Below are 25,670 nucleotides of genomic sequence, written 5' to 3'. Positions count from 1 at the left end.
GGGTGGTTAATCCGCTAGCTTCCCTCCATGAAAATTACCCCCTTAGTATCTGGGTTCACAAGTGAAGAACGACAACTTGGGCAAGGTATCAGAGAGTGGCCAACATCGATGGAACTGTACCGCAGAATGAGTTAGTGTTTCAGGAGATGTGGGGAAAGAATTGTATAAAAGAGACTGAGTGTGAAAGCTTTGAACAGAAACACATGCCGTTTGTTAAATATAATGAATTCCATGATAATGTTTTTATATATGTATATTTGTAATAGTATTACATGGCGAGTTACAGAAATCAATGTGAATTGTTTTAAAAATCCATTGTATCATGTATTGTTTGATAAAGTTAAAAATGTGTAAATTTACATAAGGTGTTAGCTGAGGTAAGTTAAAATATGCAGAAACGTACTCAGTCATATCCCTTTAATTTCAATCTCATGTTTAAAAATTTAAATTCTGTAAATGCAGAGAAAACAAACTAAATTAAAAGAATGTTTTGAACATCGATATTTACAAAAAAGAAAATGAATGGCAAATCAACGATCAAACTCCTTAAAGCCACTTTACCTAAAACACATTCAAAGTGTTCAGTTGAACGAGAACTTTTGTTTTTTTATAAAATAAAATTTGTGTTTTGATTTTTTCTTTTCATATTGTACAAAAGTGATAAGAGTTTTGTCTGTTTTGAAAATGTCAGAATTCGTACACAGTAGCAAATTCATGCCATTAATGTCCTGTTATAAATTATGTTGATTTTGTTGCTTCCTGAAAAAGGGATTTTTTTTCTGATCTGAAGGTGAATGATTAATGTACTTTCCATTAAAGAACATAGAAGAGAGGTTGACATCTGCATAGTGATTCAGCAGCGAGCTCTTGGACCTTAGATGACAAATAGTAATTTCTGGAAGATTCAAATACTCTCTCTCTTTCTTTACCAAGAAATTATTTCTAGCAGAATGTGACTGTCTCGTGGGGAAAGTTCCACATCTGCTGCAAACTGTTGATCGACCCTTCGGGTACAGACCACATCTCTCTTCACCTTGGCGCAATCAGTAGTTAATTCTTTAAAACAGCATCTGTCATAATTGTTTGCACAAGCAGTAAGGCAAACCACTAATCCTTCATCGTTTTGTTTCTCTGATTAAAAACAGAACGGCTTTGAGGGAGGTGCAGGTCAGGCTGATGGATTTTATTTTGCACTCTCGTCCAATGGAGAATGGTTCAAGGTTTTCCTGCAACACACTCATTGCTCCAGCTGATTAATTCTTGGTCTTCTTTATCTGGGCATAGAGAGGCTCTACTGCCTGTGGGCAGACAGACAAATGTTTAGATTGTGGAATAACCTTTTATTGCACTGCACAAGTATATTGGTCGCTTTCTCCCTCATATAATAATGGAATGTCACTAAACACTCATGAACGCCTGGAGATATGAGGGTAAATTTTCATCTTCACGGCCTGGCTTGTAATCTGGTGAGGCAGATCATACACACTTTATACAACTGGCCTGATTTTCATTCCATTGAAATCAATTTAATGATAATTAGGCAGGTTCTATAAAGTGCGGGCGACCAGATTACTGCTCAGGTGGTGAAGTCGAAAATCTACTCCATGCAATCTTTGTTTAAAAAAAACTTACAGAATTTATTATATTAATGCACTCTATTGTCTGTTACCTTTCCAGTAGTGATTTACATCATCATCTCATTTTTCCCTGATGTGCTGTCTCACTGCCCCTATTCACCCTGATGTTCTGTCTCACTGCCCCTATTCACCCTGATGCGCTGTCTCACTGCCCCTATTCACCCTGATGCGCTGTCTCACTGCCCCTATTCACCCTGATGTTCTGTCTCACTGCCCTTATTCTCCCTGATGTGCTGTCCCACTGCTCCTATTCACCCTGATGTTCTGTCTCACTGCCCCTATTCTCCCTGATGTGCTGTCCCACTGCTCCTATTCACCCTGATGTGCTGTCTCACTGCCCCTTTTCACCCTGATGCGCTGCCCACTGGTCCTATTCTCCCTGATGTTCTGTCTCACTGCTCCTATTCTCCCTGATGTTCTGTCTCACTGCCCCTTTTCACCCTGATGTTCTGTCTCACTGCTCCTATTCTCCCTGATGTTCTGTCCAACTGCCCCTATTCTCCCTGATGTGCTGTCTCACTGCCCCTTTTCACCCTGATGTTCTGTCTCACTGCCCCTATTCTCCCTGATGTGCTGTCTCACTGCCCCTTTTCACCCTGATGTTCTGTCTCACTGCCCCTATTCTCCCTGATGTTCTGTCTCACTGCTCCTATTCTCCCTGATGTTCTGTCCCACTGCTCCTATTCTCCCTGATGTTCTGTCTCACTGCCCCTTTTCACCCTGATGCGCTGCCCACTGCTCCTATTCTCCCTGATGTTCTGTCTCACTGCCCCTATTCTCCCTGATGTTCTGTCTCACTGCCCCTTTTCACCCTGATGCGCTGTCTCACTGCCCCTTTTCACCCTGATGCGCTGTCCCATTGCTCCTATTCACCCTGATGTTCTGTCTCACTGCCCCTATTCTCCCTGATGTGCTGTCCCATTGCTCCTAATCACCCTGATGTGCTGTCTCACTGCCCCTTTTCACCCTGATGCGCTGCCCAGTGGTCCTATTCTCCCTGATGTTCTGTCTCACTGCTCCTATTCTCCCTGATGTTCTGTCTCACTGCTCCTATTCTCCCTGATGTTCTGTCTCACTGCCCCTATTCTCCCTGATGTTCTGTCTCACTGCCCCTATTCTCCCTGATGCGCTGTCTCACTGCCCCTTTTCACCCTGATGTTCTGTCTCACTGCCCCTATTCTCCCTGATGTGCTGTCTCACTGCCCCTTTTCACCCTGATGTGCTGTCCCACTGCTCCTATTCTCCCTGATGTTCTGTCTCACTGCCCCTTTTCACACTGATGTGCTGTCCCATTGCTCCTATTCTCCCTGATGTGCTGTCCCACTGCTCCTATTCTCCCTGATGTGCTGTCCCACTGCTCCTATTCACCCTGATGTTCTGTCTCACTGCCCCTTTTCACACTGATGTGCTGTCCCATTGCTCCTATTCTCCCTGATGTGCTGTCCCATTGCTCCTATTCTCCCTGATGTGCTGTCCCACTGCTCCTATTCTCCCTGATGTTCTGTCTCACTGCCCCTTTTCACCCTGATGTTCTGTCTCACTGCCCCTATTCTCCCTGATGCGCTGTCTCACTGCCCCTTTTCACCCTGATGTTCTGTCTCACTGCCCCTATTCTCCCTGATGTGCTGTCTCACTGCCCCTTTTCACCCTGATGTGCTGTCCCACTGCTCCTATTCTCCCTGATGTTCTGTCTCACTGCCCCTTTTCACCCTGATGTGCTGTCCCATTGCTCCTATTCTCCCTGATGTGCTGTCCCACTGCTCCTATTCACCCTGATGCACTGTCTCACTGCCCCTTTTCACCCTGATGCGCTGCCCACTGCTCCTATTCTCCCTGATGTTCTGTCTCACTGCCCCTTTTCACCCTGATGCGCTGTCTCACTGCCCCTTTTCACCCTGATGCGCTGCCCACTGGTCCTATTCTCCCTGATGCGCTGTCCCACTGCTCCTATTCTCCCTGATGCGCTGTCCCACTGCTCCTATTCTCCCTGATGCGCTGTCCCACTGCTCCTATTCTCCCTGGTCTGCTATCTCATTGCCCAATTCTCCCTGATGTACTGTCTCACTGCCCCATTCTCCCTGATATACTGTCTCACTGCCCCATTCTCCCTGATCTACTGTCTCACTGCCCCATTCTCCCTGATGTACTGTCTCACTGCCCCATTCTCCCTGGTGTATTGTCTCACTGCTCCTATTTGCTATGAACTGCTATCTCATTGCCCCATTTGCCCTGATGTGCTTTCTTATTGTCCCTATTTGCCCTGATGTGCTCTCTCACTGCCTCTATTTGCCCTGACATGCTGCATTTCTGCTTCAGTTCTCTATTTTGCTGCCCAGGCTCTTGATGAATTTAGCGAACTAAATTTGTACGTCACTGATTCAACTTTTTGAATTTCGTGAAAATGGCAGCTGGAAAATGTCTGTTCCTGATGTTGTTTCCTCATTGGTTCAAAATTTCTCCACCAATGGTGCAATCTGCTGCAGCATACATGAGCTGCAAGACACGAGTTGGGAGTTTGGCCTGTGGCAAAAAAATTAGTGAGCGCTACAGTGCAACCTTAACAGGCTTACAGAACATAACATTTCACTGAGTACAGTATGAAACCCATAACAACAAAAAAGTTTCATACATTCCACTAGCACAAGCCCATGCAGTTATGAAGATTGATGAAAACAAGCCATGTCTAAACATAAAAAACACACAGAAATGATGATTATATAACTAAAACAAACCACACTCCATGGGTCGCAGTGATCAGCAGCAGTGGGAAGCGTGCACACCTAGAAAAGAGAAAAGAGATACCTACCCCAACCTCTGCTATCTAGCTACCGACCTGTGGGGTGAAAGAATCACCAAGAGAGTCACCGACCGCATCATTGTTTGAGGACGCCTCGGAACTAACAAGCTGTGAAACAAGAAAAAAACTCAATTTATTAAATATTAAGAATTGTATATCACAGATTTTAAGAAAATAATTGATATTTTTCTGTACTAGAAATGATACAATAATACCAGTATTACAAACAATCGTTGATATATTGTTCATTGATTTCAAATGTTAAAATGTATATCTCTACCTCCTCTCCCAATTTTATTTAGCCCTTCTTTAGAGTTCCCTTCTGCCTTATCATTTCACAGTCAGGAAGGTATCCTGTCCACAGTCTTCTGCTGTCCTTGAATCAGTCCCACCAAGCAATCTAGGTTGACTCAACTTTTTCATTTGCCCTCCCTCTAATTGGTATCTCCAAGTAACCGAGCTGAATTCTGAAATGTACAGAATGCATACTTACTCAAATGGAAAAGACCCTGCATGATCTAGAAGACATGGCCTCTTACCTTCTCATCTCTAGTGGAAAATGCCCAAGCTTCTCAAGTCTCCCTTCATAACTGTAAGCATTCAACCCTGGTAATGTCCTAGTGAACCTATGTTGCACCTTAAAAGCATCTGTTGCTTTTAGGTCCTTCCTATAATGTAGAGCCTGAGCGGAATGCAGGTGGTGGGAATCCAAGGGACTCAGGGCCGGCTGTGGGCTACCACAATATCAGAGGTTTGGTTGGCCTGCGGCCTGGAGGAAAGTATGTTCCTGGGGGGGGGGGGCTCTGATTTGTGTGGGGGGGGGGGGGAGGTGAAGTCGGAGCAGCAGCAGCCCAGGCTGGACTTGTGGGGCCTGGAGGTGCACTGCTGCTTTTCCTAGCTCCACAAAACTGAAAAGGAACTCACCTTCAGGATCCTCTTAGGGAACATCACTCACCATAGCTTTCAAGTCCAACAAAATGCCTTTTGCTGTCTTCCCTACAACCATCACTATCATCAGCTCAATTCCACATACCATTATCTTTGCATTAAATCTTTTCATGCTTTTTGAAAATCCATAAAAAACACAACTTAAGTGTCAGCCTTGGTTCAGAGGTAAAACTCTCGCCTCTGAGTCAGAAGATTGTGGGTTCAAGCCAACACCTAAAACAGATCATTTGGTCTTTTATTTCATTGCTGTTTGTAGGAGTTTGCTTTGTGCAAATTGGCTGCTGAAGTTTCCTATATTACAACAGTGACTACACTATCAAAATACTTAATTGGCTATAAGCGCTTTGGACATCCTGAGGTTGTGAAAAGCATTATATAAATACAAGTTCTTTCTTTCTTTTATCTGTATTTATGCTCTCCTATTTCTTCAAATAATTTTATAATGTTGGTCAAGCAAAATTTATCTTTTATGAATCTGCATTGTGAGGTTATGATTATCTCATGTCTCTCCAAGTGCTTAGTAAATTCATCTTGTATTATAGACTTCAGTAGTTTATCAACCACTGAAGTAAGAATAATGGCCCTATACTTTACTGGCTTATCCCAACCTTCTTTTGAAAAAGGTAGTCACATTAACCACCCATCAGTTCACCAATACAATTTTCTTTTCCATAGACATTTGGAAAATTATAGTCAAAGATCCTTCTATTTCTTCCCTCAAGATCCTTGGATTTAAACCATCATGTTCGAGTGATTTGTCTTCCTTAAGTTTGAGTAACTTGTTTGGTACCATTTCTCTTTGAAGAATAATCCCCATTAAAAGTTCTACACCCACATCTGGTGGTTCTACATCCCAATATCGATCTCCTCTGTGAAAACTGAGAGCAAGCATGGATTCCATTCCCCCACTCTCCACTACAAACTTACCTCCTTCATATCTTAGCAATCTTACCACCTGACTACCCTCTTACTACTAAAGTGTCTATAAAAAGCTTTTATATGTCTTTTATGTTTTTGGCTATTTTTTCTCTCACGCTCCCTCTTAACTTTTCTAATCTCCCCTTTTGAAGTCTAAATTGGGAATTCAGCAATGAGAGAATCACTCTATATCTCACTACCTTGTGGCATCAAATTGTGGTGATCCAATCTGCTTTAAAAAGGTGATGAAGGTGACAGGCGGGTTAACATACTATCCTTTCATCTGCGAGATCCACGTTCAAATCCAGTCCAGACTGCTAGGATGAAAGGCTCCAATATCTGCTAGTTATGGGAAGCTATATGAAATGAGTCTGGTGAGTATGTACATAGTAACGAGCGCACAATGTAAAATCACTCATAATTTGGCACTGATTAACAATCTTACACAGAGAGCACAAGGATATTGGTAATGGAAATGTTACAGTGGTGAAGCAGGGTGCGCTCTTCTGAGGTTAGAGTTAAATATTGCTGAGGGAGGTTTACACTGCAGTTGGCTGTGCTATACCTGATCTGGAAGTTGTTATTGCTGACATTGGGTGCTTAAATGAGAAAGTGCTCTATTCCCTAGAACTAACACCTTTAACCTTTATGTATTCTAAAACCAACCAAGAAAACAAACATGGCACAGGAGTCGCCACTTCCTCTCCTGTTCATTGCTTTAATACTCACAGCCACTTGCGCTCTGCTGTTGCTCAGGTTATCTGACTCATCTCCCACTTGGTTATCAGGTGTAGACTCATTAGGATGTGAAGACGATGACTTTGATGGAGTATTCCGGTGAGAGGATGGAGTGGGAGAGGTCCGAAGGGGAGATGCCGCAGGTGTGCTCTGATGAGGAGATGCAGCAGGTGTGTGCTGATGTGGAGATGCCGCAGGTGTGTTCTGACAAGGAGATGCAGCAGGTGTGTGCTGACAAGGAGATGCAGCAGGTGTGTGCTGACAAGGAGATGCAGCAGGTGTGTGCTGACGAGGAGATGCAGCAGGTGTGTGCTGACGAGGAGATGCCACAGGTGTTTGCTGATGCGGAGATGAAGTAGGAGCTGGGAGACAAATTAGTTTATATTGAGAAAAATACAGGCTATATCAATGAAATGAAGAACCATAAAGATTACTACATAGTTCTTGAACTGGACATTTCAATAACAAAGCATGTCCATGAAAATTGGTCAGAACATTGAATACAGGAGTTGGGATGTCTTGTTGAAGTTGTACAAGACATTAGTAAGGCCACACTTGGAATACTGTGTACAGTTCTGGTCACCCTATTATAGAAAGGATATTATTAAACTAGAAAGAGTGCAGAAAAGATTTACTAGGATGCTACCGGGACTTGATGGTTTGACTTATAGGGAGAGGTTGGATAGACGGAGACTTTTTTCCCTGGAGAGTAGGAGGTTTAGGGGTGATCTTATAGAAGTCTATAAAATAATGAGGGGCATAGATAAGGTAGATAGTCAAAATCTTTTCCCAAAGGTAGGGGAGTCTATAACGGGGGGGGGGGGGGGGGGCATAGATTTAAAGTGAGAGGGGAGAGATACAAAAGGGTCCAGAGGGGCGATTTTTTCACTCAAAGGATGGTGAGTGTCTGGAACGAGCTGCCAGAGACAGTAGTAGAGGCGGGTACAATTTTGTCTTTTAAAAAGCATTTGGACAGTTACATGGGTAAGATGGGTATAGAGGGATATGGGCCAAGTGCAGGCAATTGGGACTAGCTTAGTGGTATAAACTGGGCGACATGGACATGTTGGGCCGAAGGGCCTGTTTCCATGTTGTAAACTTCTATGAAAACATTTCTGTTGTTTTAGACACAGGGATATAGAAAGACAGAAAGTAAAAATGAACAAAAATGATTTACAATGCCAGATATTTAGTAATTGCAAAATGAATCAACATAATCTTGCAAAAAATATCACCAAGCACAGATATTTTGTTAATCATGTACCATCTTTATGAACTAAGCTCCAAATATGTCATTCCATGTGCTCTTCCTCTTCCCTATGCTGAAAGTAAAACTTATTACATGGTCTCCTACTCTAACTCATTCTTTCCCATTACTCAACACTTTTTACCTCGCTCATTTTCCCTTTCTCTACAATCTACAGACTTTTAAAACTGAAGTTTCGAGTCTCCTAACCCTTTTCTTCTTGATTTACATCTGGTTAATTCTTATACGTCTTGAACTTGGTGATGTCCTACATCATGGGCCTGTGCTCTTCATGTGGAAGTTTGACTCAAAAAACACACACATGACACATATCATTTTACATGACATAATTGTGATGTAAATGACAGACAATACATTTTCATGAAGAGTGCGTTTCTTTAAATCACTAAGGAACATAAAAACATCCCATCAATAAGTCCACCATTAAGAATCCTTTTAAAGATACAATTTTGCATGGCTACGTTGCTCCAGAGAAAAAAAATTGCTAACATAAAGATTCTGCTACACATGCACCAAAACCCAACATATTAATTTCTTTTCACTTACCTTTTGGAAAAAAAATCAGAAAAGAAGAGCAATCTTGCTCCATCAGGCCTGTGATTTTGGATCCATGTAGTGTATGTTCTCAACTTAATGACCCATGGGTCTTTGGCACATCTACCACTAAAACTGGCCATGGATTTTTTTTAAAGTGGCAACAACATCAGATGGTAAGCTAAACATTAACATAACCAACAGCAGCTAGTTGAATGTTCAGCACCAGCAGTGGATAAGTCCATTGAGTTTTTCTAGTGACATCTATTTCAATTCAAAAACTATTTTCTGAATTGTACCTTTGATACTAGAATTGGTTTGTGCTTTTATACAGAAAGTACATTCCTAATGATTTCCCCCTCAATGTAAAATATAATTACATCAAGGAATGAGAAATCTTGGACACCCAGATGGCTCACTGGGTAACAGCACTTCCTAACATGGCATTAAGCATTAGAGAGAGAATCTTCTGCAATTCAGAGCTGTAATGAGAATGCTCATCTGGGCAGGGAAAAATGAACAGCCGGCATTCCAACTCCTGATTACTGTACAGTGACCCATGTTGAAAATTCACATAGGTGGATATCAGGGACGGCCAGGATCAAGCTCAGCTGTGGTTTCTTCTTCCATTGAATAACCTGCTAACACTCAAATGTTTAGGTTCATGCTGTGAAGAATGGCCATTAAGGTGAGCTACTGGAGGGTGACAGACACTTGTGGAACCATGCTCCATTATGAGGAAGGGAGAAAATCAGAGGAAAAATTGAAAAGAATTTTCACAAATACACAGGCAGTTACAGGAGAAGACAATAACTGTAGAGAAACTTACGTGAATTGGTTGATGATGGCGTTGAGTTGGAGGTTGCTGGGGTAAGATTTAACTGAGAGATATCAAAGTCATCTGCATCATCCATCTCCTGTGCCACTCCCACTTTGTTAAAATAGCTTGTGAAGGCATCGGAGGTGCACGAGAGAGATGCTTGCTCATTCTTTCTCGATGGCACTGGTGGGGGTTTGGCCATTTGGAAATCTTTAAACATCTCCTTCCCCATTTTCTGTTTTGGCTTCTCTCCTTGATGACTGGCAATCGTGGGCTGACCAGTAGATAAGGCTGCTTTGAACATGGCAGTTTGTAGTGGCATAGGAGTTTGTGCTGACATAAAGACAGTGGGCTGGAATGGGCTTCCCATGGGGGCCCACTGCTGCTGAACAGCAAATAAGGTAGGTTGGCCCCACCCTGTTGGTTGGACCCCAGCCAACAAAGGATTGATGATATTTTGAGCACCCGATTGTTGTGCCCAGACTGCGGGTGGCACTGCTCCCATTGTGACATATCCTGTCAAAATGTTAAAAGAAAATGAACATTAAAAGATACCTGTAGGCTGACTATTTACTCACACTTGCTTTGACAATGTCATACCAAATTATGCAACCAGTCAAAGATAGACGTTTTGATTGATATCCCAGAGTTTTGCTTAATTTACCTTTGGAGATAAGGAAGAAATTTTGAAAGACCTTTCCTCAGAAGATGAAATGAGGTGGGAAGAGTCCATTATATAGTTGATTGTATATGGTCCCTGGAAGGAATGGACTTAAAGTGTTGAACAGGCCTTTCCTTGATCCAGGATTTCTTATGCGTGTGCTATTGTTAACAGACATGGCTTTTCTCAATGGACCAAGGTCAGCCTTACCTGTGGGCACAGCAGCAGTGTTGAAAGGAACAGATCCAAACAAGTCAGGTCTCCCTGGTGGCTGAGCACTTAGCATTCCAGTGGCAAATGTGTCTGGTCCAAGGGCATTAGCTGGTGATGCTGGGGTCTGAATGAGATACAAATGATGCAGATTTAATGATGCTGGCATCTAGATAAGATACGAAAAACTGAGAGTTGGCACCTATTGGGCACAACTTTTTAAACCAAACAATAATTCTAAGAGCTTTAAGAATGAAGCCTTTGGTTTCAGGAAGATTACAAATCCAATCTCATCGTTGTTGCAGATATTTTCTGCATCTGACTAAAATTAAATCTACTCAAATAAAATTATACTGTGGCATTTAGGGATTTCATTATTTCCATTTATTTCCTCTTAAAATTGATTTGAAAATTCACAGCAATGACCTACTTACTATTAGCCTTGCTTCTACATCATCTCAGCTAAATGGAAAAGGTTGTTTTTTTCCTGCATATATTAAAGTAAAACGAAAATGACAAACAAAATTTCAGGAGATGGAATGCCTCATCCTGGAGCCTTGGCTGTTACAAGTAAAATATCAGCAATAAGGATTCTCAGTGGCAAAAGAAATAATGCAGTCCTTAACAGTGCCTTATAGTGGAATTTATATTCGTCTTTTGTAAACATAATCCTGAGCAACAGTCAAATTCGAATGGTTTACTGTCATCCAAGCCTCTGAGAATGTGCTGGGATTATCCGACACACTATTAATCATCTCTTTTATCATACGTAAAATTTTATGGAAATGTTTGTTTTCCAATTTCTCCCCTCCTGTCCCAAAAATGGGGCCCTTGTGTCTGAATACAGTTTCACAAGCATCAGCTTTCTAGCAGTGCCTCACTCAAATGACCATTCTTCATGTGCGAATTTAACTGCTGAATGTTGTCAGCCAATTCAACAATTGAGGATCTTGCATTTTAGACTGAATTTGTCCTCACCTGAAGTGTACATGGACTTTCCAGCAGGACTGACTGGCTACCAAACACTGGATGAGTTTTCCACCCTTCAGCCAGGGGACACTGATGTCAACTGTAACAGCCCATTGCCATCATGGCTCAAGGCTGCTTATTCAACACAGACCACGGATTAAACCTAGGACCTTCCTGTGGTGAATTTATCCATCTATGGACATTTTTGCAAATTTTTATGCCAAGTAACATCGGGCTCCTGTTATCTTAAATGCGAAATTCCCCATTTTGATATTCTGATAGGAAGGAAAGTGTGGCAATGTTATATTTTGCTCAAAGAATGTCAGAGAGAAACAAAGATAACAAACTCAACAGGCTGTGATAATATTATAAACTGCACAGAGCATTACCAGCTAATAATATAGGATGTGCTGTGTGAAATCAGTAAGTGATGACACATAAATCAACCTTGTTTGAAAGAATTGAATACATTACAAAAATCATATGGGGTGGTAACACACCAGACTGAGGCCCTGGTACCATAGGCTGGTGGGAAGCAAGGTGGTGTCTGCAATTGCTCCACACTTCTGAGTTCTTAATCTTTGCCATGTCCCTGTGAGGAGGCACCAAGAGAAGGCTAAGTGCTCCTAACATGGGAGTGGGGACGGAAGAAAAAGAGGGGAAAAAAAATCAATCCTAAGGCTGCTCTTTATCTGAATGCGCGCAGCATTCGTAATAAGATAGATGAATTGACGGCACAAATAGAAACAAATGGGTATGATCTTGTGGCCATTACAGAGACGTGGTTGTAAGGTGACCAAGGTTGGGAGCTAAATATACAGGGTTATTTAACATTTTGGAAGGATAGGAAAAAAGGTAAAGGTGGTGGGGTAGTTCTGTTAATAAAGGATGAAATTAGTATAATAGTGAGAAATGATCTTGGCTCAGAAGATCAAGATGTCGAATCAATTTGGGTGGAAGTAAGAAATAACAAGGGAAAGAAATCACTGATGCGAGGAGTATATAGGCCCCCTAACAGTAGCTACACTGTAGGGCAAAATATAAATCAGGAAATAAGGGGGGCTTGTAAAAAAGGTAATGCAATAATCATGGGTGATATTAACTTTCATATAGATTGGACAAATCAAATTGGCAAAAATAGCCCTGAGGAGGAGTTCATAGAGTGTATTAGGGACTGTTTCTTAGACCAATACGTTGGGGAACCAACCAGGGAACAGGCCATTTTGGATCTGGTAATGGGTAACAAAACAGGATTAATTAATGATCTCAAAGTAAAGGATCCCTTGGGAAGCAGTGATCATAACATGATAGAATTTCACATCCAGTTTGACAGTGAGGATCTTGGGTCTGAAACTACTGTATTAAACTTAAATAAGGGCAATTATAAAGGAATGAGGGTGGAATTGGCTAAAGTGGACTGGGTAAACAGATTAGATGGTATGATGGTGGATAAGCAGTGGCAAACATTTAAAAAGATATTTTATGACTCGCAACAAAAATATATCCCCATGAGGGGGAAAGACTCCACAAAAACTATGGCTAACTAAGGAAGTAAAGGATGGTATCAGGTTAAAAGAAAAAGCATACAACATGGCAAAGATTACTGGTAAGCCCGAAGATTGGGAAAACTTTAAAAACCAGCAAAGGATGACTAAAAGAATAATAAAGAGGGAGAAAATAAATTATGAGAGTAAACTAGCAAGAAATATAAAAACTGACAGTAAAAGCTTCTACAAGTATATAAAAAGGAAGAGGGTAGATAAAGCAAACATTCGTCCCTTAGAGGATGAGACTGGGGAAACAATAATGGAAAACAAGGAAATGGCAGAGGAATTGAACAGATATTTTGTATCTGTCTTCACAGTAGAAGACACTAATAACATACCAATAATAGTAGAAAATCAAGGGGTCAAACGGGAGGGAGGAACTAAAAACAATCACTGTCACTAGAGAAAAAGTACTAGGTAAACTAATGGGTCTAAAGGCTGACAAGTCCTCTGGATCTGATGGCTTGCATCCAAGGGTCTTTAAGGAAGTGGCTACAGAGATAGTGGATGCATTGGTTGTAATCTTCCAGAATTCACTAGATTCTGGAAAGGTCCCAGCAGATTGGAAAACTGCAAACATAACACCCCTATTCAAGAAGGGAGTGAGACAGAAAGCAGGTAACTATAGACCAGTTAGCCTAACATCTGTCATTGGGAAAATGCTAGAATCCATTATTAAGGAAGTAGTAGCAGAACATTTGGAGACTCATAATACAATCAAGGAGAGTCAACATGGTTTTATGAAGGGAAAATCGTGTCTGACAAATTTATTAGAGTTCTTTGAGGAAATAACGGGCAGGGTGGATAAAGGGGAACCAATGGATGCAGTATATTTGGATTTCCAAAAGGCACTCGATAAGGTGCCACATAAAAGATTACTACATAAGATAAGAGCTCATGGTGTTGGGGGTAATATACTGGCATGGATAGAGGATTGGCTAACTAACAGAAGACAAAGAGTCGGGATAAAAGGTTCATTTTCAAATTGGCAATCTGTAACTAGTGGGGTGCCGCAGGGCTCAGTGCTGGGGCCTCAACTATTTATAATATATATCAATGACTTGGATGAAGGAACAGAGTGTCTTGTGGCCAAATTTGCTGATGATACAAAGATAGGTAGAAAAGCAAGTTGCGATGAGGACACAAAGGGCCCGATTTTACCAGGGGTGCGGGTTGGCAGCGGGTGGTCAGTCGGGCTCGAGGAAAACGCGCCGTCCAAATTGAGTGCGTTGCGCGCGCGATCGCGGGATGATTGATGCAATTAGCCGGCAGTTACGGGTTCCGCGCTTCTCAGCTGCGTGCCGGCGACCTGCGCATGCGCATTGACGTCTGAGCGATGGTGGCGCTCTATTTAAAGGGGCAGTCCACCAAAGCTCCTCCAGCCACAAACTATACTCCATGAAGGATGGAGGAGCACAGGGGTAAGGCTGCTCCCCGTTTCACGGACCACGCCCTCCAGGTGCTGCTGGACGGGGTCCGCATGAGGAGGGAGATGCTGTTCCCCACAGATGGAAGGAGGTGCCCTGCCAGCGCCACCAAGAGGGCATGGGAGGAGGTGGCCGCTGAGGTCACAAGCAGGGGAAACACCACCCGCACTTGGATTCAGTGCCGCAAGAGATTCAATGACCTCACCAGGTCCGGGAAAGTGAGTACACTAACGCACTCTGCATCACTCCGTCTTCCACATCACCTCAAACACCTCACAACCCCATCGCCACTGACAGCACTGCGCTCCCGCACCAATCCTCACAGCCACCCAACTATTATCCTCACAGTGCCTGCACGTACCCACCGTCCCTGTCCCCACTCGACCACTACCACACACCCCAATGCCCATACAATGGGATGGCCATGTGGCACACGCATCCTCCCATCCATCTGGCACACGCTCAACCCACTCACACCAATGCTTGAAGCGTCTCACATTGTAATCATCACTCAATAACGTTGTTGTGTTTTGCCCTCACAGGAGAAGAGGTGCAAGAACGCAGGCGAAAGGGCACGCACCTGAGGGGGCCCGCCACACGAGGTGGCCCTGACAGACGCCGAGGTCGAGGCACTGGAGATCAGCCGCACGCTGCATTGCCTGTTGGTGGCGGATGGCGAGTCTGGTTCTGGCGAAACGGCCGGTAAGGGAAAGCTGGCACTCATGACTCATGAGCGCGAATGATCTTAGCATCACATGGCATATGCCGCACCGCCACATTTGGTCACATGCCTGATATTTCCCTCTGTTCTCTTGCAGGACCGTCTGCGATCGACGTTTCGGTTGAGGGCGATTCCTCAGAGGACATGCCCGTCTCTGAGGGTGCATCGTCACACATGAGCCTTGCATCCACCAGCGCAGATACACACACCTCGGTGGGTCCCCCCCCTCAGTTAGTTGGGATTGCACATGGTGAGTCACCGCGCACACGTGAGCATGAGCAGACCCTGGTGGCAGGGTCAGCCTTGGAGGGTCCGCGTCGGTGGGAGCACTCTTCTCCAGGCTCTGCTCAGTCGGACCCAGATGCTGAACCCAGGGGGCCACCTGTCAAAAGGAGAGTCGTCGAGGGGCACCAGAACATTGCTGACGTACTGGGAGAGGTGCCACGCGCACTCTCCACAATCGCACGGAGGATGGAGGAGTCCAACTCCTGCATGAGGGGAATGGTGGCACAGGTGCAGGAGGGTATCGCCGAGATAGTGTCGCAGGGAGGTGAAGGCATCTCTGAGATAGTGTCGCGGGTAGGTGTGGGAACGTCTGCGGTGGAGGACAGGCTAGCCTCCCTCGAGCGTCACGCACAGCTCACCAATGAGTCCATCCAGGCCCTCACAACGGCTGTTCGGATTCAGGGTGAGTAACATTCTGCCGCCATCAACAGGTTGACAGATACATTGGAGGTGGCCTTGCATGGTCTCACCCACGTCATCCAAACTGCCGTCCAGCAGGGTGGAAGGGGTGATGTGGGCCTTGGCCATGAGAGGGAAGATGGTGAACGGGGAAATGGAAGTGTGGACGCTACTGAAGGTGCCCCCACGTCTCACCCGTTGCCCCCCTCTCAACCAGTGCCCGCAATAGTCCATCCTCTCCAGGTGGCCGAGTCTGCCCCTGCACAGGTGCAGGAGGAGCAGTCTGTGGAGGTGCCCTCACGGGCACCGAAACCCAGGGGGCGTCGGCCCAAAGCATCTACCAGGTCAGGGCACGAACAGGAGCAACCTGCCACCACCTCTGCTGGAGCCACAGGGGTAGTACCACGTAGGGGTACCCGGAAACGAAAGCCTAAAGTTCCGTGAGCACACAGGGATTGCACCAGGGTGTTTGTCTATTTGTTTTTTTTAAATTTCCACTCTTTGAATGTCACCACAAAATAAACTCACTTTTTCTCACCAATGCAGCCACCTCTTGTCCATAATTCTGCGGCTTGTGCAATATGTCCCTTCCGTGCGCCTCATCATGACGACGATCACCCCGTCCCACCCATTGGGCATAATACAGTGGGTGCAGGTGTACAGGCACCACTCTTCTGTGGAGGGAGCCTGTATGGACCCTCGTCTGTGCACGTTATGACATGTGAACGCCTCACACAGTGTGATGTTAGGAGAACCGTTGGCATATGAGTGCCTCCCTGGCCTGACGAGCACGCAGGTGAGCCGGTGTTCGGCGCATGGGTCGTTCCTCCTCCTCCTCTCCCTCTTCCTCCTCCTCCTCCTCCTCCTCCTCATTGTCGTCCTCAATGTGGGTGGCGGGTGTGCATGGGGCCTCCTCCAGCGGCACCCCTCTCTGTAGTGCCATGTTATGCAGGGCACAGCAGACAACTATAATTCGTCCCACTCTGAATGGCGTGTATTGGAGCGCTCCCCTGGAACGATCAAGTTCACCTGAAGCGCATCTTGAGCAGCCCTATAGCCTGCTCAATTGTAGACCTGGTAGCAATGTGGCTGTCATTGTACCGACGCTGCAGCTCAGTAATGGGGTTCCTCAGAGGTGTCATAAGCCACGTGTGCAGGGGATATCCCTTGTCGCCAAGGAGCCAGCCGTTGCCGGCGTTGGGTGCGTGGAAGAGGGGCAGGACGGTGGACTCCCTGAGGATGAAGGCATCGTGGCAGCTGCCAGGGTATCTGGCGCACACGTGTAGGAATCTCTGGCGGTGGTCACAAATGAGCTGGGCGTTCATGGAGTGATACCCTTTCCTGTTGATGAACAGCCCTGGCTCATGTGGAGGTGCCCGTATTGCTATGTGGGTGCAATCGATTACACCCTGCACCCGTGGGAAGCCAGCCATGGCATGGAATCCAACCGCCCTCTCCGTCTGGCTGCGCTCATCCATGGTGAAGTTGATGTAGGTCGAGGCCCTGCGGAACAACCCATCGGTGACCTGCCTTATGCACTTGTGTGCAGACGACTGACAGACCCCGGTGATGTCCCCCGTGGCACCCTGGAAGGATCCGGAGGCGAAGAAGTTGAGGGCAGTGGTGACTTTGACGGCGACGGGTAAGAAGATGCTGCTTGGTCCATCCGGGAGCAGCTCGTCATCGAGGAGGCTGCAGATGTCGGTGACTACCTGGCGAGTGACTCTGAGCCGACGTATGCACTGCTGCTCAGAGAGGTCCATGAAGCTGAGCCTCGGTCTGTAGACCCTGTGCGGAGGGTAGTGCCTCCTGCGACGCATCTCTCTCTGCGGATGCCCTCCATCCTGCTGTGCAGGTGGATGTGCCACAGCACCGTGTTGTGGGGATGCACGTCTCTGAAGCGGACGGCGTGGACTGCGAGGCTGCTGAGGCTGGTCATGCTGTTCGTCCTCTGAGGATGTCAACGCAGCACCCATCTGGCAGGTGTAGGTTTGCGGGGTTGTGCACGCTAGAAAAGTGTGTCCTCGCACAGGGGTTGGACTTCCACGCCGGTGAATCTTCTTGCTTGGAGGAGGGTGGTGGAGGGCAGGCGTTGCCCAATGTTACGGAGTGTCCTCCTGCGTTGGTGAAGGCTCTCCCCCCCAACCTGTGGAATGCACCTTGGCAGCTGCCACAGGCTGCTGGCTGCAACACGTCCGTTGAGAGTGTGAGTGTTTCCCCCAGTATGGGAAACAGTCTCATTTCACTGTTAAATCCCACACCTGTTAAATAAACAGCTCAATCAGGTCATTTAATGACCTGAAATACCAGGATAAATACACTCAAGTGGAACCCCGCTGGCTTAAATTGCCTGCGGGATTCCCACCAGCGGGGGCTACACACGCACCCCCGCACGTCAGCGCGGAACCCGGAAGTGGGCGGGATCGAGGCGCGATCTGGTCCCGCTCCTCGAAATCGGGATTTTAGAGGCCCCCCCGCCGAGAACGCACCCGGGACCGGGTGCTAAAATCAGGCCCAAAGTGTCTGCAAAGTGATATTGACAGGTTAAGCGAATGGGCAACAATTTGGCAGATGGAATATAATGTGGGAAAATGTGAAGTCATCCACTTTGGGAGGAAAAATAAAAAAGCAAAATATTATTTGAATGGAGAAAAACTACAAAATGCTGCGGTACAGAGGGATCTGGGTGTCCTCGTACATGAAACACAAAAAGTCAACATACAAGTGCAGCAGGTAATCTGGAAGGCAAACGGAATATTGGCCTTTATTTCTAGGGGGATGGAATATAAAAGCAGGGAAGTCATGCTACAACTGTACAGGGTGCTGGTGAGACCACACCTGGAGTACTGCATACAGTTCTGGTGTCCTTATTTAAGGAAGGACATACTTGAATTGGAAGCAGTTCAGAGAAGATTCACTAGGTTGATTCTGAGTATGGAAGGGTTGTCTTATGAGGAAAGATTGAACAGGTTGGGTCTATACTCAGAAGAATGAGAGGAGATCTTATTGAAACATACAAGATTCTGAGGGGACTCGATAGGGTAGTTACTGAGAGGATGTTACCCCTCATGAGGGAATCTAAAACTAGGGGGCATAGTCTCAGAATAAGGGGTCGCCCATTTAAGACGGAAATGAGGAGGAATTTCTTCTCCCAGAGGGTCATGAATCTTTGGAATTCTTTAGCCCAAAAAGCTGTGGAGGCTGAGTAATTGAATACCTTCAAGGCTGAGTTAGACAAATTTTTGATCAGCAAGGGAGTCAAAGGATATGGGGAATAGGCAGGAAAGTGGAGTTGAGGTAAAAATCAGATCAGTCATGATCTCATTGAATGGCGGAGCAGGCTCGAGGGGCCAAATGGCCTATTCCTGCTCCTATCTCTTATGGTCTTATGGTCTCTCTCACACTCCTCTCAGCAGCCAGTTTGAGAGCGAGACCAATAGAGGTTTGGGAACTGCATATTTTGCTGGCCATCTCCTCAGATTGTTCTCCTGCCAAGCTCCTCAATCGCAGTTGTGGGTCCTGGAGAATCTTATCCCAACACTAACAAAAAAGTTAGAAAAACTTAATGCTCTTATTTTGCTCCTTTCTAGGCAATTACTTCCCAAATGTCTTACAATCTCGAATTAGAGCTTGGAAACTGGTTTAAACAATGTCCTTCCTTTACATTTATTAGCTTTATGTGCAGTCAACAAACTCAGAGAACATAACTGTTGCTTTGAGAACTTGAACATCATTGATGGACTTTAAAAAATAATGGCACTTACCCCAGGGGATGTAACGTCAGGGGGAGTAGACATATCACCAAAGAGGTCTAATTGATTAATTATCTGTAAAGAAACACACCAGTTATACCGTTGTCTCATCCGAAACTCTGCTGCCCGTATCCTAACTAGCAGCAAGTCCCATTCTCCCATCACTCCAGTGCTTGCTGACCTACATTGGCTCCCAGTCCGGGAATGCCTCGATTTTATAATTCTTATCCTTGGTTTCAAATCCCTCCATGGCTATGCCCCTTCCTATCTCTGTAACCTCCTCCAGCCCTAAAACCTCCAAGATCTCTGCGCTCCTCCAATTTTTGCCTCTGGCACATCCCCGATTTTAATCGCTTCACCATTGGCGGCCGTGCCTTTAGCTGCCTAGGCCTTAAGCTCTGGAATTCCCTCCCTAAACCTCTCTGCTTCTCCACCTCTCTCTCCTCCTTTAAGATGCTGTTGGTCACCTGTCCTAATATCTCTTTATGTGGCTCGGTGTCAAGTTTTGTCTGATAACACTCCTGTGAATCACTTGGGACGTTTTACTACATTAAAGGCGGTATATAAATCCAAGTTGTAGTTGTTGTTGTTTTAATATAGATAGGCCATTTGGCCATGATGGCAAAGGGGAAACATGGGCAAGGGGTGTAGATGGAATCACGGTAAAGCCTATCCAATCCTCATCTGACATCAACACATGTACACAAGCGCCAACTTTCCAGCACACATCATTGGACATCAGTATGGAGTGGGAGCCCGGCCTGATTTTTTTCCTCACTGGCCGAGGGACACTGAGGTCAATTGTAGTACCTCTAATGCTGCTTCACTGGAAATCAACTCAATCAGCACAGACCATCAATGGAACTAGGGATCTTTAAAAGTTCAATACAATATGTGATGTAGTTACCTACTGAACCAGTAGGGAGAGCTGTCAGGCTGATTAATTCATTTTGACTTCTCATTTGAAGGTTTTAAAACACACATAAAAATTATGGCTTTGAAACTCAGGGAGTCCTGCTTCATTAGCACTAGTGTGGCAATGTGGAATCCGTGTCCACCCATGTACCTTGATGTAGATACGTGCCAAATTGTGGGGACGCGGTTATTTAAATACTCAGGATGGGTGGCTGAGTGAGGTGCCCACCCTGACATTACACTGGAAAAATCAGAGCCGCTCTGATGGCTGAAAGAAGACCCAGGAAGGGGTGGAGAGGTAAGACTGACAATTTTGGCCTAGAAATACAGACACGTCCATTTTGTGACTGAATGTCGAGGCCTGAGGCAGTGCCCGAGGCACCCCCGATATTGGGCCTCGGGCCTCATTTCCATCCAGCCAGCGAGCTGTGGAGAGTAAGAGGCTGCTCACCACGGAAGTTTGATTAAAGATCAGGCCGCTGCTGATGTTGCAGCGGCCCTCTGCTAAGTGAGGAAAGGGGGCGACTGAGAAGGGGAGAGACGGGGGAGGTAGCCGAGGCGATCGGGATGCAGGGGAGCAGCAGGCAGCCACCCGCGTTCTTTGAATGTGGGGTTGGGAGGAGCACTCCTTCTCTTCCCGGCTCCACATTCAGGTAAGTATATTTTTAAAATTTATCTTTTTGGTTGTGGCCTAACAGGCGATCCCCCTGATGATGGCTGCTTCAGAGTAAAGCAATCTTGCAGTAGGGGCCTCAAAAAGGCGTTGACCCTTTGCATTTCAGGTGTGGGCACTGCACGCCCATTTTTTGGCCTTTACCAATAAGCTGAATGGCGTACTTCTGGCTTGACTATTCCAATGCTCTCCTGGCCGGCCTCCCATCCTCCATCCTCCATAAACCTCAGTTCATCCAAAACTCTGCTGCCCGTTCCCTAACCTGCTTGAAGTCCCATTTACTCATCACCCCTGTCCAAGCTGATTTACATTGATTCCTGGTGCTTGAACGCCTCCAGTTTAAAATACTCATCCTCGTGTTTAAATCCCTTCATAGCCTTACCCCTCTCTATCTTTTTAACCTCCTCCAGCCCTACAATCCTCCGAGAACTCTGTGTTCTTCCAGCTCTGGCCTTTTAGGCATTTACAACACTCTTTGACACACCATTGGCTTTCAGCCACCTAGGCCCTAAGCTCTGGAATTCCGTCCTTAAACCTCTCTCTCCTCCTTTAAGATGCTTATTAAAGCCTACTTCTTTGACCAAGCTTTCAGTCACCCCTCCTAATATCTCCCTCTTTGCTTCAGTGTCAAATTTTGTTTGATTAAACTTCTGTGGGACAATTTTCTATGTTAAAGGCTCTATATAAATGCAAGTTATTGTTGTTACAAAATGAATTAAAGTCAGAATTCCTGCACAAGTATATAAGAAGATAAGAATTTTTAGGAACAAGAAAAGGCTATTAGATCCAACGAGGCTGTACTTTTTTGATAGATCTCGACTCCACTAGCCAACCCTCTCATCACATCCCTTGGAGCGAGCTTTTGGCTTAGTGGCGGCATTCCCGCCTATGAGTTAGAAGGTCAAAACCTGCTCCAGACAGTCCCGGCTAAAGCAGATGCCAAGCTGGAGAGGTTGCAGAGATGGAGTGGGGTGAGGACATGGAGAGACTTGAATATGAGGATGGGGAGAAAGTATAGGTCAGTGAGGATGGCTGAGATGGGCGAGATGAACTTTCTGCAGGACAGGAAATGGGCAGCTGAGTTTTAACAAGTTGGAGTTTATGGAAGATGGGTGGACATTAGAGAAATGGGGGGTAATTTTTACTTTGGGTGCAGGCGAAAAGCTGGGGGTTGCAGTTTGGCCGCCCGTTATACATCCTGTTTGATTTTCCTTTCCATTGCCTTCAATCCACTGGAAAATCGGCAGGGTGTGTAACAGGCGGCTAATCCACAACCATTGTTGTCTACCTGGCCCAAAGTGAAAATTATCCCCGTTGAGTATGGAGGTGACAAAAGAGTGGATAAGGGTTTCAGTTTCAGTGTGGATGATGTAGCGATAGAGACGGTGGTATTGCAGAGGTGGAAGTAAGCAGGCTTGGTGAAGGATAGGATGTAGAATCCGAGGAGTTGCACAGCCTGGTTCAGCTTGAACAGGTGGCCAGGAAAGGGGATGACAAGGAAATACAGGTTCTGGTGGGGCTGAAAATGATAGATTCAGTCTTTCTATTGGAAGAAACTTTGACTTATCCACGACTTCCTATCAGTGAGGCAGTTTCACAGTAGAGAGGTAGTCATGGGATCAAGGAAAGTGAAGCAGTAGTAGAGCTGGGTGTCATCTGCATACATATGGAAGCTGACACTGTATCTGCAGATGATGTCACCAAGAGGTAGCATATAGATGAGGCCTTTCAGAGTTGCCTAGTTCATAATTGTTGCTTTTTGTGTAAGTCAATTTCTGTTTGATTCTCCACATATGCCAACCTAGAAAACTAGTAAAGGTTGACCAACAGTTCCAAAAAAACCTGACACAGCCCCCGAAATTATGACAACTCAAAATAGCCCTAAATATAGAATCATAGAAAGGTTACAGCACGGAAGCAGGACATTCGGCCCATCGAGTCTGCACAAGCTCTATGCAAGAGCAATCCAGCTAGTCCCACTCCCCCACCCTATTCCCGTAGCCCGAACCGTCATAAAACACTGGTTCGGTCACAACTGGAGTATTGTGTCCAGTTCTGGGCACCGCACTTTCGGAAAGATGTGAAGGCCTTAGAGAGGGTGCAGAAGAGATTTACTAGAATGATTCTAGGGATGAGGGACTTTAGTTATGTGGATAGACTGGAGAAGCTGGGGTTGTTCTCCTTGGAACAGAGAAGGTTACAAGGGGATTTGATAGAGGTATTCAAAATCATGAAGGGTCTAGACAGAGTAGATAGAGAGAAACTGTTCCCATTGGTGGAAGGGTCAAGAACCAGAGGACATAGATTTAAGGTGATTGGCAAAAGAACCAAAGGTGACATGAGGATTTTTTTTTTATACAGCAAGTGGTTAGGATCTGGAATGCACTGCCTGAGGGGGTGGTGGAGGCAGATTCAATCATGGCCTTCAAAAGGGAACTGGATAAGTAATTGAAAGTAAATGCACAAGTGACTCTTGATTTTTGTATCAAATATCAGAAGGTAATAAATAATGAACAATTGGCTTATGCTACTGTAGCTAAATGGTGTAATAATAATGTAAATAGTATTGGGTGTAGGTTTACTTCTAACATCACAAGATTAATGCAAATAACATACTGATGTGCAGAACAATATAGGACCAAGGAAACTTTTGCTAGTCAGTCAACACCTAATACCAGAGCAGATAAACAACTTTACAATAACCTGTTTACGTAATCTAAACATTAATAACTCAATATGTTAATTAATGTAATTTCTCTACAGATCACGATGGCCTAATTTTTCAAACATAACATCAAATAATTAAAACAAACAGAAGCACCATCATACTTTCAAGCTGTCCTACTCCATAGACTGTTTAACAAGTCTTCCTTCTGTCCTAATCCCTGGATTACAACACTTACATCCCTCCTTTTCTGTAGCTTGATTAGTCTAATACCATCTGAGCAACTGAGGAGCTCACACTTAAGAGCAACACTTATCAGATGAGAGTCCATTTCATTGAGAGAGAAGTGGAGATTGTGAGCAGTGAGAGTGTGTAATCTAAATGAATTTGATGAATATATAGAGCAAAGTCATCAGCAAAAGGATTAGATGATGAGCACAGGAAGTTTTTGGTATGAATAAGTAACAAAAATCTTTAATAGAACTATAAATAAAAAAGATCTCCCACAAATGCCAGTTGAACAAATTTAAAATTAACTCAATTACACATTAACATGAATGGAAAGCTATGTGAGTTCATGACTATCAATGATTATTTGAGTGATAATTTGATGCAGAGCTATATTTTTAAAAAATTCAATCTTGGGATGTGAGCATCGTTGACAAGGTTGGTATCTATTGCCCATCCCTAGTTGCCCTGAGAAGGTGGTGGGACTTCTTGAACCGCTGCAGTCCATGTGGACAACTCTGAGTGGCTTGCTAGGCCACTTCAGACCCAAACACATTGGCGAGGGCCTGGAGTTACATATGGATAAGATTGACTTTCCTAAAGTACATTAGTGAACCAGTTGGGTGGTTGAATCCAACAACTTCATTGTCACTGTTACTGATACCAGTTTTTTATTTCCAGATTTTTTAAACTGAATTTAAACGGTCATGATTATTAGCCCAGGCCTCTGGATTACAACTCCCATGACATAACCACTACAGTACCATAACCTCTGTATCTTTGCAGATTGAAGGAAGTAAGATAAGCCAGAAAATAACAGATTTAAGAAAATTGACTTACAGTATGAAAATGATTGAATTTTGGAACATATATGTTTATGTATAATCTGGAATAATCACAAAATAATTTAAAAACTCAAGTATTATGACATCAATAGAGTCTCAAGGACATTCAACCGGCTCCATTACTGTCTTCTCCTGAAGATAAAATTTTGATGTGAATATTTGAAAACTGGTTTCCAATCTTCCAAGACAGACTTCAAATTTGACTTTGATTTAAACCACTTCCTCGTTTTTCTCTCAGGAACAATTACAACACTCCAGTGAGAAATGTAATCACAATTGGACTAGTTAAGTCAAGGCATTTTACTTATGTGCTGTTGTTGGTTGGTCCACAAACTGGAAATAGGGACAGATTACTAAGAGAAAATTACCCTTAGTGTTATGTACAGCAAATAACAACACCAATGTTACCAGTGATGTTTCACACCAGTTCTTTAGCAGCCAATTACTATTGAAACTGGTGCAGGATAGAATTCAAGCAGAATGTCCAGACTTAAGACACTGCTTTAATGTTGTTATTGGTTAGAGTGACATGGGGCCAACAGATCTGAATTATACTCCTGCGTCTATATTACTTTTTGGTCAGGAAAATGAAGTTCTGCCCATGGGAGGCTAATGCATGCACTGAGCTCCACTCACCAGCATACAGGGGCTCATTAAAGGTTAATGTTAACAAAGAGCTGATCATCTTGACACATCAAGGACATTACACAGCCA

The 25,670-nt window shown here is 44.7% G+C and overlaps 1 protein-coding gene across 5 annotated transcripts in view; it reads right to left on the bottom strand.

The window, feature by feature from the left end:
- Positions 1 to 249: 249 nt before the first annotated feature.
- Positions 250 to 25,670, bottom strand: part of dab1a (DAB adaptor protein 1a) — a 238,417-nt gene continuing 212,996 nt past the window's right edge. For 3 of the 5 annotated variants that reach the window (XM_067990301.1, XM_067990299.1, XM_067990300.1), the window contains exons 8-13: positions 19,643 to 19,705; positions 10,531 to 10,657; positions 9,669 to 10,175; positions 7,030 to 7,400; positions 4,471 to 4,542; positions 251 to 1,298 (exon numbers count right to left, since the gene is read on the bottom strand). In XM_067990301.1, coding sequence (XP_067846402.1) covers positions 1,254 to 1,298; positions 4,471 to 4,542; positions 7,030 to 7,400; positions 9,669 to 10,175; positions 10,531 to 10,657; positions 19,643 to 19,705 — 1,185 coding nt within the window. In that variant the 3' untranslated portion in view covers positions 251 to 1,253. Of the gene's footprint in view, positions 1,299 to 4,470; positions 4,543 to 7,029; positions 7,401 to 9,668; positions 10,176 to 10,530; positions 10,658 to 19,642; positions 19,706 to 25,670 lie in introns of all 5 variants that reach the window. The other 2 variants (XM_067990302.1, XM_067990305.1) reach the window with 2 other exon arrangements.

The sequence above is a fragment of the Heptranchias perlo genome, chromosome 9 (assembly GCF_035084215.1).
Source record: "Heptranchias perlo isolate sHepPer1 chromosome 9, sHepPer1.hap1, whole genome shotgun sequence".
NCBI classification, from domain to species: Eukaryota; Metazoa; Chordata; class Chondrichthyes; order Hexanchiformes; family Hexanchidae; genus Heptranchias; species Heptranchias perlo.
Note: the sequence above shows the minus strand (reverse complement) of the source record. Positions and strands in the feature narration are given on the sequence as shown.